Source organism: Lissotriton helveticus, chromosome 8, assembly GCF_964261635.1.
Source record: "Lissotriton helveticus chromosome 8, aLisHel1.1, whole genome shotgun sequence".
Taxonomy (NCBI): Eukaryota; Metazoa; Chordata; class Amphibia; order Caudata; family Salamandridae; genus Lissotriton; species Lissotriton helveticus.
The window spans coordinates 23,990,879-24,008,944 of NC_136069.1; the positions used below are offsets into that span (position 1 = coordinate 23,990,879).

Sequence of the window (18,066 nt, forward strand, 5' to 3'; positions counted from 1 at the left end):
CTCCCGGGTCACTGGGGAGTGGCAGAGACGCTAGTCCCGCCCAACGAAGGCCGGCCTTTCCCCGCCCCGGCGCACCACCTCACCTTCTATCTGCGCAGGAAGCGCTCTACGCTGGTGGGGCTCGGAGACGTCCGAGCTCCCCTCTAGAGGCACCTGACACGAAGGGGGGCACAGCTGACGATCGCGGTCGCGGCGAACTTGCTCTCGCCTCGCGACTCGATAAGTCGATCACAGTTCACCACCGGGGGGCGGCGGAGAGGCACACGAATCTGGCCACAGTCTTTGGGGGCAATGAGGTACTCGCTGGGCAGGCGCTGTAGGCGCTAGATTACTTCTCACGTAGCTGACTGGAACGCCAGTCAGACACAACGCCAGCAACCCTTTGCTGCTCTACTGCCTGCGCTACCAGCCTTCTCAGGGGTCAACAGGACAGGTGTCAATCTGGTGTCAAGTCTGGAATCTCTTCTCTAATCTGAACTTCATCATCATCATCTTCTTCTAAAATGGCCGCCAGGGACTGGGCCTTATATAGCCAGTGCCCTGGGGTACTGGCACGAGCCAGAAGGTTCTAGAACCATCTCTGGCTGTGACAATGACACGGCACTCTTGAGGGGTATTTAGGACACTCACAGCCACCGTACTGGGGTTCTAGAGAAGCCATTTTGTGTACCTGAGGAAAATAAAGGAATTCCTGTCAGAAATGTGCGCCAACCAAAAGGCGCCAAAACCTCAAAAGGCCAGGGTTCATGAAGGCTCCAATGGGAGTCACTTCACATGAGGAAAAAGGGTGTCCACCATTTTAAGTTCATTTACACAGGTTGACAACCCCAGCTTGTAATGCCACAGGTTTGGGCCAGGCGCCTTGTAAATAGGTGCCACAAACCTTGTGAGCAACTGGGCGTCAAGGAACATCTAACCCCATGAAACAACACATAAAAGGTCCTGGTAGATAAATAAAAAGCGACAAATTTTGGGAGGTACAGGGGAACAAAAGAAATCATAGTGGTGAGGGGACTCTCAGAAGCAGACGGGTCTAACAGTCGGACACCCAGCTTTCTTTATTGTCTTTAGTGTGTACAACCCATCCATTGCCACATCCAAACGCGTTCCCTAAAGTTGAGCACCCAGCTTTCTTTATTGTCTTTAGTGTGTACAACCCATCCATTGCCACATCCAAGCGCGTTCCCTACAGTCGAGCACTGCGCTTTCTCTAGTGTATACGACCCATCCATGTGCCACATCGAAACGCGTTCCCTACAGTTGAGCACTCAGCTTTCTCTATTTTCTTTAGTGTATACGACCCATCCATGTGCCACATCCATGTGCGTTCCCTACAGTCGAGCACCCAGCTTTCTTTATTGTTTTTAGTGTGTACAACCCATCCATGTGCCACATCCAAACGCGTTCCCTATAGTCCACCATCCAGATTTCATTATTGTCTTTAGATTGTACAACCCATCCATTGCCACATCCAAACGCGTTCCCTAAAGTTGAGCACCCAGCTTTCTTTATTGTCTTTAGTGTGTACAACCCATCCATTGCCACATCCAAGCGCGTTCCCTACAGTCGAGCACTCAGCTTTCTCTATTGTCTTTAGTGTATACGACCCATCCATGTGCCACATCCATGTGCGTTCCCTACAGTCGTGCACCCAGCTTTCTTTATTGTCTTTAGTGTGTACAACCCATCCATGTGCCACATCCAAACGCGTTCCCTATAGTCGACTATCCAGATTTCATTATTGTCTTTAGATTGTACAACCCATCCATGTGCCACATCCAAGCGCGTTCCCTATAGTCCACCATCCAGATTTCTTTATTGTCTTTAGTGTGTACAACATCATCCATAACATGGGGCAGCCTTTCCATGGATTGAATATGTTCGACTACTTCTGTATCTTTTTAGACTTTGGGCCTGATTTAGATCTCGGCGGTTGGGTTACTCCATCACTACGGTGATGGATATCTTGTTTGCGGAAATATAAATCCCATTATATCCAATGGGATGTGTAGTGCGGTGGATGTGATGAAGTAAACTATCTACCAAGATCTAAATCAGACCCTTTGTCTGCAATAGCAGACTAAAGATTCCCGTGTCCTTTGTTGTACCATCACTAGACAGTGTGTGCCCATCACTTTTTCTTTGGCCTCTTATGTCCGGCAAAAGAACGATGAAACCAGCCACAAGCCTAGTGCATATACTTGTCACAACCAAAGAAGCGTGCTGTGACACCCGGATCACATTGCCATATTGGTTTAATCATAGGACTGGTCGGTTTTGCGGAGCCAACATGCCTTCCAATCTAAAAAATCTGCCCCATATGGGGTCCTTCGAGATCTAATTTACAAGTCTGCTGAATGGCAGTCAACCGTGCCTCATGGGAAGGAGATGTAGGATTTAGCCTTTTTTGCAGATCTCCTTTCCAGCAAGAAGCAACAGTTATAATAGCAGATACCTCTGAGATCTATTGAGAAGATTGTGTGAGAGGAGAAGTGTGGCGCAGCGGCCAGAGCGGCTGACTCCCGAGCACGGGCCTCATGGTTCATTCCCCAGCGCTGGTAGCAGCTCGGCATCATGTGACTCTGGGCAAATAGCTTACTTAATCTCCTTGACGGCCCCCAGCGCCTTGAAACCCTTAAGGGGGTGATATGTTCGCACTACAAATAGAAATTATTATTATTATTATGCAGTGTTGACACGTGTGGAGCTTACCTTGATTGTAACTCTCAAAATACCAGCCATGATTTTACTCACGGTCTCCCAGAAGCTGGATAGTGAAATACAGGTGAAAAACATGCTCATCGTTCGCTTCGGGGCAACCACAGCTTCTGCAACCAAGAACCTGTTTTTTTGCAAACCTCGCAATTTTTTGGGGAGTCCAAAATATCTTATTGAGGGTGTAAAGGTAACTCATCTTAAGTTTGGCAGGCTTCACATTCCATTTGGCTCGCAGGGTTTCAGGAATAATTCAGGAATAAGATAAATGTGTAAGCCGATGATCATTTAATTTATACGGCGAACCCTGCTAAGACCATCCCTAGTGGGGAGAGGCTAGCAGAGGAATTTGAGTAATTCTCTGGCTATTGTATTAATAACAATGCATCAAGATTTAAAATGTAATAACATTATTTTCCTCAGTAGAAATAATTCTTCCTAATTTTGTCAATCCTTTAGGAACAGAACACGAGCCAGATCCGTGTTTGTTGGATGAGTATTTCTTGCAAGGAAGAGAAAGCCCAACCTGCCCCAGCTCAGGTGAAGTGCACACACTCTGGGTGTTTACATTACTGTGGTGGGACAGTTCTTCCTCTCACCTCAAATAAACAATGCACCAGTTTCTAGCCAATGGTGTTAGACATTGAGCGACCTTTTGAGAAGTGAGAACTTACATATGAGCAGGATAGGACCTACCACTCTGCCTCGCTCAGCAACAGAGTAGAAAGGGCGGTGTTGGCAACTAGAGATGGGCACCTGCTCTCCTCATTGCAGCAGAATACGCATGAATAAAGGAGCATTGAACAGAAGCAGCAGGAGTACAGTTTGCAGGATTATGCTGTATATTCTGATGTATGGGAATTAATAGAAAAACTAAAACTGAGAAACCACATTGGAGGAAACCAAATCCTAGAACCCCAATTTCAAGAAAATACGATTTTAAGGAAATACAAAAAAATTGAAAATTAAAGGAACATTTTGTAAATGAAAGATAATGTTAAGGAAAAATCAAAAATTACATTAAACATCGAGTTTTTGGGTAGTGAGTGTTTTTGGGTTCAAGGATGGGTGCTGTTTAAGGTAGGAAGTTTTTTAGGGGTCAGGGGCGGGTAGTTGAGGTGCAGAAAGAGGTTTTAGTGTTCAAAGATGGATGGAGTTATAGGCTGGTGAGGGTTTTGAAGGAACAAGGATGGGTAGTGTTTAGGGGCGGTGAAGGGTTTTCAGGGTTCAGGAATGAGTGGAGTTTAGAGGTGGTGAGGTGCTTTAGGAGTCCAACAGGGATGGATTTTATGGGCAGAATGAGGTTTAGGGTTTAGGAATAGAGGGAGTGTAGGATGGTGAATGGCCTTCAGGGTTCAGGGAAGGGGGGAGTTGAGATGTAGACATGGTTTATGGCGCAGGCATGGTTGGAGTTTAGGGTGGTGTGTGTTTTTTAGGGGTTAGTGAAAAGTGGTGTTTAGTGGCAGTGAGGGTTTTTTAGCGTTCAGAAATTAGGGGAGTTGGTCGGGATCGGTGCAGTTTAGGAGTGGTGAGGGTGGGTGGAAAGGGTGAAATTTAGAGGTAGTGAGGGGTTTTAGGGTTCAAGGATGGGTCGAGGTAAGATTAGATAGGGCTTTTAGGGGTCAGGGATGGGTGGAGTTTGCTGTTCAGAGATGGGTGGAGTTTAGGTGACATGAGGGGAATTTAAGGTGTAGATATGGATGATTGTTTAAGAGTTGTGAGGAGAATAGGGGTGGAATTGTGTTTGGGGGTGATGAGGATGAGGGGGCTGCAAATTAAAAATATCTGAAGTAATTGTTGAAAAAGATATAAATCCAAAATAATGTCCCATGAAGTAAAGCACTGAAATAAATACTGTCAATAAAAATGTTCCCAAGGTTTAGACCTTCTACTGTTTTATTTACACAGTAAACAATAATTGTGCTAAAGTGGATTTAGAAAAAACACATACTATGAATTGTTTTCTATGAAATGGTAAAGGCCATTCACCTTGTAAATTTCCAAGAAATCGTTTAGGTGAAATTGTTTCTCAGTAATTGTTTTCAATGAAATTGTTTTTCTATGAAATCTTATACAATCGTATATTCACCCAGAGAGACATTCTTGGGCTGCTGCTTGTCCTCGCTTAGAAATGAGTGACAGGCATATGCTAGATACATAGTATTTGCCTCATCAGTAAAGCAGAGGGCATTGTGTTCATACAATGGATTAGTGTTACTGGTCCTGTCTGGGTGAATGATTATGTGGTGCCTCGAGTTGGCTGGTTTGGTGCGAGTCAATAAATCAATTCATCTTTATTCGATTCACAGTAGTGCATCATAAAAGAACACATATAACAATAATATATTTAAAAAATAACCAAAAAAATAAATCATTTAAAAACAGTCAGAGTTTAAAATAGTGCAATATCTCTTTTTCTTCTAGTTGATACAAGTTCAAGGTCAAGTTCAAGAATTTATATAGCGCACTACTCACCCAGAGGGTCTCAAGGTGCTAGAGGGAGGGTGGGTGCATTATTTATCGAATAGCCAGGTTTTTAGTTGCTTTCTGAAGGAGAGGTGGTTCTGTGTAAGACGGAGGTGAGTGGGGAGAGAATTCCAGGTTTTGGCCTTCCTCCCATGGTGGATCTTTGGATGCTCGGAATTGCGGCGAGGGCTTGATTGGATGATCGTAGTTGGCGGGTGGGTGTGTAGAAGGACAGTCGTGTGTTGAGGCGTTCGGGTCCAAGGTCGTAGAGGGCCTTGTGTGCGTGGGTGAGGAGACGGAACGTTATTCTCCTGTTGACGGGGAGCCAGTGGAGATCCTTTAGGTGACCGGAAATGTGAGCGTGACGGGGAATGTCCAGTATGAGTCTGGCTGAGGCGTTTTGGATGCGTTGGAGTTTTTTCTGTAGTTGGTCCCGGCGTAAAGGGTATTTCCATAATCCAGTCGGCTTGTGACCAGTGCGTGGGTGACTGTCTTTCTTGTTTCGGTGGGGATCCAGCGGAAGATTTTTTTGAGCATGCGTAGGATGTTGAAGCATGAAGATGAGACTGCGTTGACTTGTCTGGTCATCGAGAGGGAGGAGTCTAGGATGAAGCCCAGGTTACGTGCGTGATCTGTAGGTATAGGTGCTGTACCCAGGGCCGGTGGCCACCATGAGTCGTCCCAGGCAGAGGGGGATGATCCTAATATGAGGACTTCCGTTTTGTCCGAATTTAGTTTTAAACGGCTGTTCTTCATCCATTCGGCAACTTCTTTCATTCCTTCGTGTAGGTTGGTTTTGGCGGTGTTTGGGTCTTTGGTGAGGGAGAGGATCAGCTGGGTGTCGTCTGCATAGGAGATGATGTTGAGGTTGTGTTGTCGCGCGATGGATGCGAGGGGACTCATATATACGTTGAAGAGGGTGCGGCTGAGTGAAGATCCTTGTGGTACACCACAGATGACTTCGGTGGCCTCTGATTTGAATGGGGGGAGGCGGACTCTCTGGGTTCTTCCGGTGAGGAACGAGATGATCCAATCCAGAGCTTTTCCTTGTATTCCGACGTTGTTGAGGCGTTGTATGAGAGTGCTGTGACATACTGTGTCGAAGGCGGCGGAGAGGTCAAGTAGGATGAGGGCAACTGTTTCTCCGTTGTCCAGTAGTGTTCGGATGTCGTCTGTAGCTGCGATGAGGGCGGTTTCGGTGCTGTGTTTGGCTCGGAAGCCGGACTGTGAAGGGTCGAGGGAATTGTTGGATTCCAGGAAGGCGGCGAGCTGAACATTAACGGCTTTCTCAATGACTTTGGCAGGGAATGGGAGGAGTGAGATGGGGCGGTAGTTGTTAAGTTCAGAGGGGTCAGCTGTGGGTTTCTTTAGAAGGGCGCTGAGTTCGGCATGTTTCCAGCTTTCCGGGAAGGTAGCGGAGTTGAAGGAACAGTTGATGACATCGCGGAGATGGGGTGCGATGATGGAGTCTGCTTTGTTGAAGATGTGGTGGGGACATGGGTCGGTTGGCGATCCTGAGTGAATGGAGTTCATCAGGCGGATGGTGTCTTCAGTGGTGATTGGGTTCCAGGCGCTAAGGTTGTTAGAGGGCGGTTTAGGTTCGGAGGAGGGTGGAGTGGACTGTTCATTGGAAATGTTCTCAAAGCTGTTATGTATGTCGGCGATTTTGTTGTGGAAGAAGGAGGTTAAAGAGTCGCAGAGGTCTTGGGAGGGAGTGATGTCGTTGAAGCCGGCGGTGGGGTTGGTAAATTCTTTGACGATGTTGAATAGTTCCTTGCTGTTGTAGGCGTTGTTGTCGAGTCGATCTTTGAATGCTGATTTCTTGGTGGATCTGATCAATTGGTGGTGTTTGCGGGTGGCATCCTTGAAGGTGACCCAGGTGACAGTGTTTGGGTCTTTTCTCCAGGCTTTCTTAAGGGTACAGCAGAGCTTCTTGGATTTCTTAAGGTCATTGTTGAACCAGGGGGCTTTTTTGCTGTTTTGCTTGATTTGATGGTTTTTCAAGGGTGCTAATACGTTAGCGCTGTGGGTGATCCATTGTGTGAGTTCGGTGGCAGCTTCGTTCGGGTCCGATGATGTGGCAGGAGGGTTTTGGTTTAGTGATGTGAAGAGTTGGTCGGTGGTGATTTTGTTCCAGTTTCTTCGAGGAATAGGTTGAGGGGGGTTGTGGGTCGTGGTCTTTTTGTAGCTGAAGTGAACGCAGTTGTGGTCTGTCCAGTGAAGAGCTGTGGTGTGATCGAAGGAGATGTGTTTGCTGGAGGTGAAGATAGGGTCGAGCGTGTGTCCGGCAAGGTGGGTGGGGGTGTCAACAAGTTGTTTGAGTCCGAGGTTGGCCAGGTTGTCCAGAAGGGTGGTGGTGTTGCTGTCGTTTTTCTTTTCCAGGTGGAAGTTGAGGTCTCCTAGTAAGATGTAGTTCTCGGAGGTGAGGGCATGTGGGCTGATGAAGTCGGTGATGTCTTCGTTGAATTGTGTGCGAGTTCCTGGTGGTCTGTAGATGAGGGTGCCTCTAAGTGTGGTCCTGGGGTCGGTGTGGATCTGGAAATGAAGGTGTTCGGCGGTCGCGAGTTTATCGTCGGAGCTGGTCGTGATTCGGATGGTGTTCCTATGGACGATGGCGATGCCTCCTCCTGTTTGGTTGGTGCGGTCTTTCCGGATGATCTTGTAAGCATCCGGGATGGCTATCGCGATGTCGGGCGCTGATGAAGCGTTCATCCAGGTTTCTGTAAGGAAGGCGACGTCCGGCGATGTAGTGTCGAGTAGGTCCCAGAGTTCGGTGGCGTGTCTGTGGACCGATCGGTTGTTCAGCAGGATGCACTTCAGGTGGTTGGAGTTGGGGCTGAGTTTGGAGGTAGTGAATTCGGTGTGGGTCCAGGTGCAGGCGAACTTGCAGGAGAGGCAGGCGTATGGACCATGGGTGAGTCCTGGAGCAGCTTCGCAGCATTGGGGTGTGCGTCCGGGGTTAAGGGCAACGAGGGTAGCGGCGGCATACGTTATGCGGGTGGAGTGCGTTTTGCGGGCGTAGACGGGCTTACCTTTGGCGCACCTTCGGCGCGCATGGGGCGCGTCCGCTGCGTGTGGACGCTGCGCGTGAAGGCATCTGTCATATATGGATGGTGGCGGATGGGGGAGGGGCGAGGGGGGGTCAGCTGGGAGGCGGGAGCGGGGTGGAGAGAGGGGCTGGGAGGCAAGACAACAAAATGGTGGCAGCAAAAAGCGAAGACGAAAACAACACAAGCAGGGCTTTGGAAAAGTAAACAATGCTAGCTTTGCAGTAAGCGCTACGAGCAATTCGGTCACAATTCAATATGTGCAAAGTGGGCAGCCAGGAGCGTTACACATACAGCCCTCCGGAACCTTGCTAGTGCCACACATGTAAACAGATTAGGAAACAATATAAAAACGCTGGTCTACATTGCTTAAAGTTTAGAGATTTCAGTAAAGGAACGATAAAAGATCTCAAATCAGTATATAGTTCACAGAAAAAACAGATGTGAATCGTTGATTGATTGGACATGTTATCACAGGGACATGACCTTAATTCCTTTGACCAGTTATTAGTTCTTGGAAATGTCGTCAGGCGATAAAATATATCTAATCTAAAACGCGTTAAAACAAATCTATCTTGCGCATTTAAAACGTTAAAAAGATATGGTTACATTGAGCAAGTAGTTAAAACCATTTGGTTATACTGAACTGAAGGTTTAACTAATTCCACTGCTAATCTCAGTTCTTCAAGGTGATTTAAACATTCTGATTTAAGTGCTTGTTATATTATTCAAAGAGACCGGTTGTTCAAAAAATTCCAGGTGGCTGTTGTCTACCATGAAGTTCCTAATGTACTTTAGCCATGGAATATTTAAGGAACAATCTGAATCACAGCAGTCCTTTACTAGGGCACGATTGAACTCCAGGTGATCTGAAGTCCAGATTTTGTGCTAAAGGAGGGCTAGCTGTATTCTTATCAAATCTGTTAAATAAATGGCACGCAGTTCAGAATGGCACACATAATTTGAGCACTAAAAGGAAGTGCGAAAAGGTTTTTTAAAAAAGCATTTTCAATCACCTCTAGTAATTCTAGGTTTGCGTAACCCCGCAACTCTGAGCCCTATATAGCAATAGATCTACATTTTGCATTATAAATCTTTAGCATTTCTTTTGGTTGTTTACAGCCTATTTTCCAAGCAAAGTTGCACAAGGCCGCAATAGATCTAATAAATTGCAGTTTTTTTAAATTTAATGGCACTTTTCCAATTTCCCTTGCAATCAAAGAAGATACCCAAATATGTAAAAGTGGGAGTACGAGGAATAACATCTTTCCCTACCCTAATCTTGCGCATTTTGATGGAGCTTCTGCCTACCTTCATTACAGAAGTTGTACTTCTATTAAGTCTCCGCCACAGATCTTCCATAAAGGGCACAAAGTTATCAAGAAGTTGCTGCACAGCCCCGGAACCCACAGACCACGCACGCAACCTGGGAGTCATCCTCGACTCCACCCTTTCCATGACCAGGCAAGTCAACGCCGTCTCCGCGTCCTGCTTCAACACCCTCCGCATGCTACTCAAGATCTTCAAATGGATCCCTCCGACACGAGAAAAGCAGTCACCCAGGCCCTCATCACCAGCAGACTCGACTATCGGAACGCCCTCTACGCAGGAACAACAACCAAGCTCCTAAGACGACTTCAACGAATCCAGAACGCCTCGGCACGACTGATCCTCGACATCCCCCGACTCAGCCACTTCACACCCCACCTGAGAGACCTGCACTGGCTCCCCGTCAACAAGAGGATCACCTTCAAACTCCTCATCCACGCACACAAAGCCCTACACAACACCGGACCCACATACCTCAACAACCGTCTCCGCTTCCACACCCCCACCCGAAACCTCCGCTCAGCCAACCTCGCCCTTTCTTCTAGTTAATACAGCCCTCAGGAACCTTGCTAGTGCCACACATATAAACAGATTAGGAAACAATATAAAAACGCTGGTCTACATTGCTTGAAGTTTAGAGATTTCAGTAAAGGAACGATAAAAGATCTCAAATCAGTATATAGTTCACAGAAAAAACAGATGTGAATCGTTGATTGATTCGACATGTTATCACAGGGACATGACCTTAATTCCTTTGACCTCAGGTCCCTCGCCACAGTTCCTCACTTCCAGAAAGCCACCGCCGGCAGCAGATCTTTCTCCCATCTCGCAGCCAAGACCTGGAACGCTCTCCCCACCAACCTACGACAGACTCAGGACCTGCTGGGCTTCAGAAGACTCCTCGAGACCTGGCTCTTCGACCAGTAGCGGCACCTTCCCCCCCCCCCCCCCGCCCCCAGCGCCTTGAGACCCTCACGGGTGGGTAGCGCGCTTTATCAATGTAGTGATTGATTGATTGATTGATTGATTGCAGGGCCATAGGAGTACGCGCCATAAGAACTGCGTCTTCCGCGTAGAGCAGGACGGGTATTGGGTGTTGTTTAATTTGTGGCAGACCCAGACGTAAGTTGGCAAGGTGTCACCTAGGTTATTAATATACAGATTAAATAAAAATGGTGCGAGCACGCACCCTTGGCCAACTCCTTTTTCAATATTAAACGAACGGGTACATTCACCCTTAATACCAAAACGTACCCTGGCACAACTTGTAGAATATAATTATCTCAGGAAACTAATGATTATATGGTCAATTCCCATTGAGGTCATAACGGGCCAAAGTTTATCATGGATTACTGAATCAAGAGCAGTCGAAAGATCGACAAAGACCAAGAACAAATGATCTTCTTTATTTCGAGCATACTTGCTCATAATCAGGTTTAAATTGATAGCTTGGTCGATAGTCCCTGATCCTTTTTGGAAGCCATATTGTAGGTACGAGATTTTATTATTATCGTCTGCCTAACTTAGCAGTCTATTTAGATTTACACTGCCCACAACCTTAACCAGAGAATCTAGTAAGGAAATTGGTCTATAATTTGCAGGGCAGTTACAATCACCTTTTCTAAATATAGGAACAATATGGGACTCAGACCATGAGGGGGAAAGCCCTACACTCTGACATGATCTAAAAACAAGAGTCAGGATGGGGGCCCCTGCTGTGAGTCATTTTCCTGTGTTCCTTATCACATTGATGCAGACAGTTTAGGCTAGACGTTACCCGCTCCTTTTAGGCTGTGTAAGTCTTATCCTCGTTTTATAACATACCTTAAAAATATAGAAGTCTCTTTATTATTATCTGCCTATGTGGACTCCCTTTGTGCTACTGTAAGACAGGATTAGGGGAGGCTTACAATTATCAAGCTACTACGCAGTCTGCCAGGGTCTTGTAACCATCTGGCCGCCTCTCTTGGGAAGAAGAGGCGTCCATCCACAGTCCCCGTAGTTTATCCTGGAGGAATCATGCAGGCTCAGTCAAGATGTCTGTCCAGGTACCTGCCCTCACTTGCGCCATGCTACTGTCTGTGGAACCACGCGTTTCATGTTCTTCAAGACATCAGAGTGTTCTGGGGCAGGATGGTGCATTTGCATTGCTTATGGGAATTTGTATTACTTGTTTTACTTGTTTATTCTGATATCAAGGAAGTTTCAGTGAATGTGAAAGTGGGCACTGCGACGCACATGACTACAGTGACCAGTTGGCACCCTGTGTGTATGCGAAAGATTCATGTTTCTAGGATGACTGCCTTTTTTATGAGCCTGGCAATATATGGTATATATACCAGGTTGCTACTCAAGCTCCTGTTTCTGAAGAGGTATTATTTTAAATAAGAAACGGTATACGTTCTTGCTTTGTAAGCCCATATGTAGATCAAACCTCCATGTTTATGCCTGGGCACATTCCTCAGCACTGTGTGCGTTCCCGATGATATGTGGAGAATCTTTTTTTTCTTTCTTCAAATATCTGTCGACTTTGGATTTTTACTGACATGTTCACCATTTTTTGCTCTGGTTTTCTATATTAAATTTAAATAGCAAACAAAAGATATCTTTGAATTAAGAGTATACCTTATTCAAAAGAAGAGAGTTGTTAAGATCATTTTGTCATGGTCAATTGTCAGTTTTGGATTGATCAAAGACCTACCACTGCTGTGGTGATGGTGCATTCTTCTTTGTAGCTCAAGCCCTAATTCAGGTGCCAGTGTGTTTGTGGGACCCATTCGGGTGTCAATGTAATTTTGAACACCTGTCTGGCTGCCACCATTGTGTGTGTTTGTATTTGTGTTGTTCAGATGAGCACTTGTTAAGATGTTACTAGACGTGTCTTTAACATTTTCCATAATTCCTATTTTGCATTCAGTGCCTGGAAATTCATAGTTCTGTCTCATGCTTTAATTCATTGAACTGCAGAAGTTTATTTTAGAGGTGGTGCCCCATTGGTTGCTGATGATTGAGTCATAGGGGGATCACAGACTCACGCGTTGGGCTGCACAGCCTGACGCAGCAGGGGAGGGCACCCAGATTTCTTCCAGCTGTGTACGGTTAGATCATGGAACTTTTTGCTACACATAGAATGGGAGGGGATCAGAGGCTCTCGAAAGGGTTTGGCACTGACCTCAAAAGGGGATAACAGGACAACGCCCTAGTAAACCCTGACTGTATTTCTAGGTCTGAAGCTTAATGAGTAATAATTTGATGAATAAATCAAGATTTTTTTATTGTTGTTGATTCAAAAGTTCTTCCAAGGCCAACACATGCTTGACGACTTACATTTTGCTTCTTTAGGGTCAAAAGACATATAATTAGCAAAAGCTGTTAAAATGCAGAGCATCGATGGGAAAGGATTATATAACCATAAGGAGAATTAGATGATAGAGAAAAGAATTACAAGGAAAAGTAACAGAAAAAAAGAAGAAGAAAAATTGAGAAAAACCTGTAAATGTTATAGCAATTAATAAGATATGATTTACATGAAAATGCTAAAAGCAAAACTAAACAGAGTAGGTATCATGAATACTCGAAGAACTGCGCCAAAATAAGTGGCAAACAGAAAACTTAGTGAAAAGAACAGAAAGTATACAAAATGGAGACATTATTTATCCAGATGTTTAATAAATGTGGTGTCTAAGGGACACGCGTAGGATACAGCAGCACTGCGTGTTTTGCCACGAAAACCAAATAAATGTGACAAAAAGTGAAAATAGTCCCAAGTACAACAAGCAGTTGAATGGGGATAGGCCAAAAGATACTTTAGGAACGCTGCAACATGTAAAGAAAGTACGATAAAGTCAAATAGAGCACAACATTAATTGATGGCAAGATCGTACCCAATCTGAGAATCTAGAACAGTAACAAAATAAGATACAATATCCCTGGTAATAATCCTGAATCTTTGAAAAGAAAGCCGACTTCAATAGTAGTTCGGATTGTAACTGATGAACACTACAAAAGTGGATAAACACTCAGTGATAGTATTAGCCCCAAAGTGCGATACTTACAATTTAAGCAGATATATTTCGAATTTTAGTAACAGTGATCATGCTGTATTTAGACTTCACAAATTCTGAAAAAAGTAAAACGATAAACCATGTTTAGGGACTGTGTGTCTGAGAGACCAATAAAGTCGAAATTCACTACCTGATAAAGTAAACAACCCAAAAGCATCCCCGTTTTGCTAAAATATTACCAGAAGCATGATTAGAACAACAATGGTCACAGACTGCCTACAAGCGCACTATTGTTAAATGTGTGACTATCAATAACCCGCAAAGTTATTTGTTTGATTGTTTATTGAAAGTCTATCACACAACTTTCTACATAAGTTGTAAAAAAATCATATGGCACACTCTAGGTGTGAGATTTAAAGTCATCAAGACATGTTTTCAATTAATAAAAGTTAGGAGTAATCATTATTTTCGTGTATGTAAGCTTTAGGTAATTTCAAACCGACAAGTAAAGAGCAGCAAGCAGCTCTCCAGTCCAATGGTTTTCAATTCTGCTACATCATTGCAACAAGCATTTACAATGCAATGGACTCGCCTTTGCAAAAGTTAGAGCTATTGGCATTGTAAATGACAAAATTTTTATTTATGTGTTGCATTTGAAAACAGATAAACAAATGGCATTGTCGTTTACAATGCCAATAGCTTAATCTCTCGCAAATGCCACACACAGACCCACACCCACACACACACACAGAGGCCCACACACACACAGAGCCCCACACACAGACACACACACAGATCCCCACACACAGACACACACACACACACACACAGCCCCCCCACACACACACACAGCCACACACACTGACCCCCCCCATACACACACACAGAGCCACACACACACACACACAGAGCCACACACTCACACACAGCCACACACACAAAGCCCCCCCCACACACACAGAGCACCACACAGAGCCCCACACACATACACAGAGCCCCCCACACACACAGAGCCCCCCACACACACAGAGCCCCCCCCCCACACACACACACAGAGCCCCCCCACACACACACACACAGAGCCACACACACAGAGCCCCACACACACAGAGCCACACAGAGCCCGACACACACACAGAGCCCCACACACAGAGCCACACACACACAGACCCCCACACACACACAGACCCACACACACACAGACCCACACACACACACAGACACACACACACAGACCCACACACACACACAGACCCACGCACACACAGAGACCCCCCACACACACAGAGCCACACACACCCAGAGCCACACACACACACACGCAGACCCACACACACACACACACGCAGACCCACACACACAGCGCCACACACACACAGCGCCCCCCGCACACACACACACAGAGCCACACACACACAGAGCCACACACACACACACAGAACCATACACACACATACAGCGCCACACACAGCCACACACACACACACACACACACACACAGCGCCACACACACACACAGCGCCACACACACACACAGAGCCACACACACACAGAGCCACACACACACACAGAGCCACACACACACACACAGAGCCACACACACAGCCACACACACAGAGCCACACACACACACACAGAGCCACACACACACACTCACAGAGCCACACACACACACAGCCACTCACACACAGAGCCACACACAGAGCCACACACACACACATAGCCCCCCACACACACAGAGCCCCACACACACACAGTCCCCACACACACAGAGCCACACACACACATACACACACACACACACACAGACCCCCCCACACACACACAGACCCCCCCACACACACAGACCCACACACGCACACACCCACACACACACACATAGAGCCACACACACACAGAGCCCCCCCCCCACACACACACACACAGAGCCAGTGGAGAAGTGTGGTTCAACGGTTAGAGGCGGCAGAACCGGAGGCTGAGGTAGGCCCGGGACCGGGGTTCAATTCCCGACGCGGCCGGGTGCAGGACCAATGTCAGCGGGCCCGATAAATCTAGCCTCGGTGCCACTCTAACCATGGGGTCCCACGCTGCAACTCTGGGCAATAGCTTGCTTAATCTCCACTCCGGCCCCATCACCGCCGGGGATGCCTGGCTTCACCTTGGGGATGCCCAGTAATGGGACCATCTCACAGGGAAAGCCAGACGGGTTCCCCAGTGGTACAGCGCTAGGACGCTCCAGGGTAACCATGCGCTTTACAAAAAATCAAAAATCCAACACACACACACACAGACCCACACACAGCGCCACACACACACAGCACCACACACATACACACCTGTAAGTGATATCTGCTGCCTGGGCTCCCCAACCCTCCATCTTAGGTACGATTTTTATCACACAAAATTGAAGCCAGTGTGGGCCTGATCACAGGAACTACAGACAACCGACACTCTGCATCCATGCCTGCAGAGATGAGCAAAGGCCACAGTTGCAGGAGACTGGATGACAATTTAAAACAGGAGAGTAGCCTATTAGGCCTGCTTCTGAGCAGATAAGAGGTCCAAAAAAAACATTCTTGCTATGCTGACTAAAATCAGTATCTCTGCCACCACTGTCTATTCCTTGTAGCGTATTCAAAATAAGTGTGCCCTTCTGACCTCTGGGCTTAACTCTGTGTCTCACTCAATGTTACAAAAGGCTGCCGTGCACATTCATGATTGTCGTCTGTGCTGAGGTAGGGGTCAAAAATACTACAGCTTGCTAGGGTTAACTTGACACAGGGGTGCACGCTCTCATGAGCCATGCAGTTGTCTTTTTGCTGAAGCATTGCCCCTGTTGGAGCCACACGGGGCTCTGAACACAATATGCCAAAACGGTGGAGCCACCCAGGCTCTGGAATCAGATATGCCCCCCTAGTACAAATTAGCGTAGGCACCACTGGCTTTTGGAGCCCCCATTGGGGCCCTTAAACAAAATGTGCCCCAACGTTGGAGCCACGGGCGCTCTAGAATGAAATATGCCCCCCAAAATGTGGCCCAAAACGAAGTTAGCACCAGCAGGAGGGGGGGGGGGGCGGGCACCTGCAATGTGCCCCGCCGCCCCCCTAACAGTAATGAACCCCCACTCACCGGACTGTCTTGGCTGCCCCTCCGGTAGGGGTCCACTCGCTCTCGGGGGTCTTTGACAGCTGCACGCGGGGCTCTCTTCTCCACACGGGAGCCCCGCCAGCCCATGCAGCACTCCTCCGTGACTCCCTCTGCACCACGGGACTCTCCCTCACACCATAGATCATTTAGGAGTGGAACACTGAAGTGAAAGGATATATTAAATGTTGATTGTGGAACTCGTATAAGGACAATGGAAGTTATGAGACAAAGCTGTACCCCATTCTCACTCTTTGCATCTCCTGAAAATGCCCCGCAGAGGAATGTTTCTTTGACTTATCAAAATGTGTGAAAGCCACGTTTCATGGGATCATTATTGTCGCCTTTCACCACTTTACCTGTTGTAATCCATGTGTCTGTGAATGCCTAACTTATCCAAATATCAAACAAAATATCCAGGGTTGGAAGTAATGAGATGAGCGAGCGAGGGAGTAAGATAGGGGATCAGGGCTCCAGCTCCTGTGACTGACCATGAAATTCGTGAATTTATTGAGTTGGGATTTGATTTGATTTGAAATTTTGTAAAGTGCTCATATGCCCGAAGGCATCTGACACTAAGTGGGGCCCTGATTAATTGCTATAAACAAGAGAGGTGACAAAGGACCAAAACACACTCCTGTATCTTACTGAAATCTCTCTTTTCCTTAATACAGGGGAAGAGGTCAGTGTTGTGATGATCCCAGACACCATCAAAGAGGAGGAAGAGTCCTATCCTTTGGCTGGTCAGATCCCAGAGGTAGTTGAAAGCATTCCCTGCCCTGCTGGTAAGTCATCTATTTCTCCTTCAACTCACAGGACTATTGCATGTTATATTAAGAAATTGCCATGTGTGTAATGCACAGTTGGTCATGAGTATGGCATGGTAGCGCTGTCAGTTGTCCAAAGGTACTGCCCATTCCATGCCATCTTTTCTATCCGAGGCCACAGTCTGAAAGATTATTTGAAAATATGCTACGGTTGTAGTTCTTCATCTTTAAGGTTGTGTGGATTGAGACCTATGTGTGTTTATTTTTAATCAATGCTTTTACCTGTAGGGGTTACTGGTGCTTTTATTGCAGAGCGTGAGGTGTTTTGATGTGACTTGGTCATGATGTCGGTATAGACTAAAAAAGAGGGAGCCAGAGGGGTTTACTAATTGCTAGTGTGACTCTCTCTGGGCTCGCTGTGGTGCCGGCTATACGTAGCAAACTTGAAGCCCTATTTTCTTATTTATTTATGTGATATGCAGTCTTTTAGGCTTGAGAGTGAGTAATGTAATATTGATTACGACAGTAGATCCTGTGATTGAGACACTGTGGTTCATTTGTCTGTATCCTCTGGCCTACTATGATGAGGCCAGT

At 46.5% G+C, this 18,066-nt stretch overlaps 1 protein-coding gene across 2 annotated transcripts in view; it reads left to right on the top strand.

Annotated features, from left to right (window-relative positions):
* Nucleotides 1-18,066, top strand: part of LOC144772249 (uncharacterized) — a 214,218-nt gene that overhangs the window by 90,642 nt on the left and 105,510 nt on the right. Inside the window, exons 5-6 of one of the 2 annotated variants that reach the window (XM_078656465.1) lie at nucleotides 3,175-3,255; nucleotides 17,380-17,490. In XM_078656465.1, coding sequence (XP_078512591.1) covers nucleotides 3,175-3,255; nucleotides 17,380-17,490 — 192 coding nt within the window. The remainder of the gene's footprint in view (nucleotides 1-3,174; nucleotides 3,256-17,379; nucleotides 17,491-18,066) is intronic. The other variant, XM_078656466.1, reaches the window with a different exon arrangement.